A 1,677-nucleotide genomic window follows, 5' to 3' on the forward strand; every position below is an offset into this window, starting at 1 on the left:
TGATTTTTTTGCACTATTGAGCAGCCATCAACAAAACATTTTCTTTTAAGTCTGTTATATACTTGACCAGAGCATCTTTGATAATCTTCAAGAAAAAGTAACAGATTTTGCAAATTCTTTTTTGAACCATTACAAAAAATGAAAACATCATCAGCAAATAAGTGGTGAGTAGGAGCAATACCATTCCTTATTACCATTGGTTGTCATTTATTATTATCCACCATATTCTGTAATCCTTTACTCAAAACTTCCTCCATCAAAAAAAAAAGAATGGGAGACAATGGGTCACCCTGCTTCAAACCCCTGTGCATTGAGAAAAAGCCATTTGGTCCTCCATTAACCATAACAGAGATTTTTGCAGAAGATAACAGTTCTTTTAACCAGTCACACCAAGCTAAAGAAAATCCATATTGTTGAAGCACTTTGAATAAGAAAACCCAGCTTACTGAATCATAAGATTGAGTGATATCAAGTTTTAGGATGATATTTCCTCCCCTCCTTTTCTTTTTCATTTCATTCACTAATTCAGATGCTAAGAGTACCTGCTCATGAATGCTTCTTCCCTTGATATATGCCACTTGTTGTAGAGATACTAATTTTTTCATCAGGCTGGCTATTCTCATGGATATAATTTTGGTGAAAACTTTAAAACTAAAGTTACTCAAACCAATTGGTCTAAACTGATTAGGCTGTTTAGCACCTTGACATTTAGGTAATAAGACCAAAAAATTGGAATTGAGACCCTTTGGAATATATTTTCTTATTCAACAATATTGCACAACATTAACAAAATCATCTTGAATAATGTGCCAGCATGCTTGATAAAACATACCTGAAAAACTATCAGGACCAGGAGCACTATCACCATCCATTTCAAATACTGCAGCTTTAATCTCATCTGCTTCTAGAATGACTTCTAGCATAAATTGATCATTTTCAGTTATTATTTTTGGAATTGACTCAAGAATAGAATCATTAACTTCAACTTCCTGATATTGATATCTTTTTTCAAAGAAGTCAACTAGAGTATCAACTATCTTCTTTTGATTTGAAGTTGTCATTATCATCTTCCAACTCCAAAATAGAATTTCTTGTTTGCCTAATTTTGATATTGATATGGAAGAAATTTGTATTAGCTGAACCCTCTTTACCCATTTAATTCTGGATTTTTGCTTGAGTATTGTATTATATTGTACTTCCCTTGAATTATATTCATTTTGAGCTGCAACTAAGTCTTCCAAAACTTGTTCATTATGAGGATGAGCATAAGAATGTATCATTTTTGCTTTAATATTGTCTTCTGCTTCTTGGATTTTTAACTTCACATCACCAAAAACTTTCCAATTCCAGTCTTTAAGAATATGCTTGAGATATTTTAACTTTGTCATGAAAATATAAGGAGCATCACCATGAATTTTCTCTACCCAACTGTTTTCCACCACTTTCATAAAAGTAGGATGTTCTAGCCACATTTTCTGAAATCTTAAAGGAGCATTTTTTTGGATTTGGCACACTTGCACAACCTCCCAGCAATGGTGCATGATCTTATGCAACTCTGAGTCCTACTTTATAACCCCAGTCTCCAAACATTTGTAACCATTGCATATTAAACACATCTCTATCTAGATTACATAGTATTCTTTGACTGCCTTGCTGACAATTGGACCAGGATAAATC

The 1,677-nt window shown here is 33.0% G+C and overlaps 1 protein-coding gene across 1 annotated transcript; it reads right to left on the reverse strand.

Annotated features, from left to right (window-relative positions):
- Positions 1-203: 203 nt before the first annotated feature.
- Positions 204-1,472, reverse strand: LOC113351775. The gene is made up of 2 exons (XM_026595709.1): positions 833-1,472; positions 204-700 (listed from the first exon to the last, which is right to left on the reverse strand). The coding sequence occupies exons 1-2, from the start codon at positions 1,470-1,472 to the stop codon at positions 204-206; spliced, it is 1,137 nt and encodes a 378-aa protein (XP_026451494.1).
- Positions 1,473-1,677: the final 205 nt, after the last annotated feature.

Source organism: Papaver somniferum, chromosome 2 (genome assembly GCF_003573695.1).
Source record: "Papaver somniferum cultivar HN1 chromosome 2, ASM357369v1, whole genome shotgun sequence".
In the NCBI taxonomy this organism is placed as follows: domain Eukaryota; kingdom Viridiplantae; phylum Streptophyta; class Magnoliopsida; order Ranunculales; family Papaveraceae; genus Papaver; species Papaver somniferum.

What these genes read in the sequence shown, in the direction of transcription:
- LOC113351775 (XM_026595709.1), bottom strand. Translation starts at nt 1,472, where the DNA reads ATGTGGCTAGAACATCCTACTTTTATGAAAGTGGTGGAAAACAGTTGG. An exon ending in TGGTCCTGATAGTTTTTCAG is followed by an intron (nt 701 to 832) that starts GTATGTTTTATC and finishes CTAAATGTCAAG; the next exon opens with GTGCTAAACAGCCTAATCAG.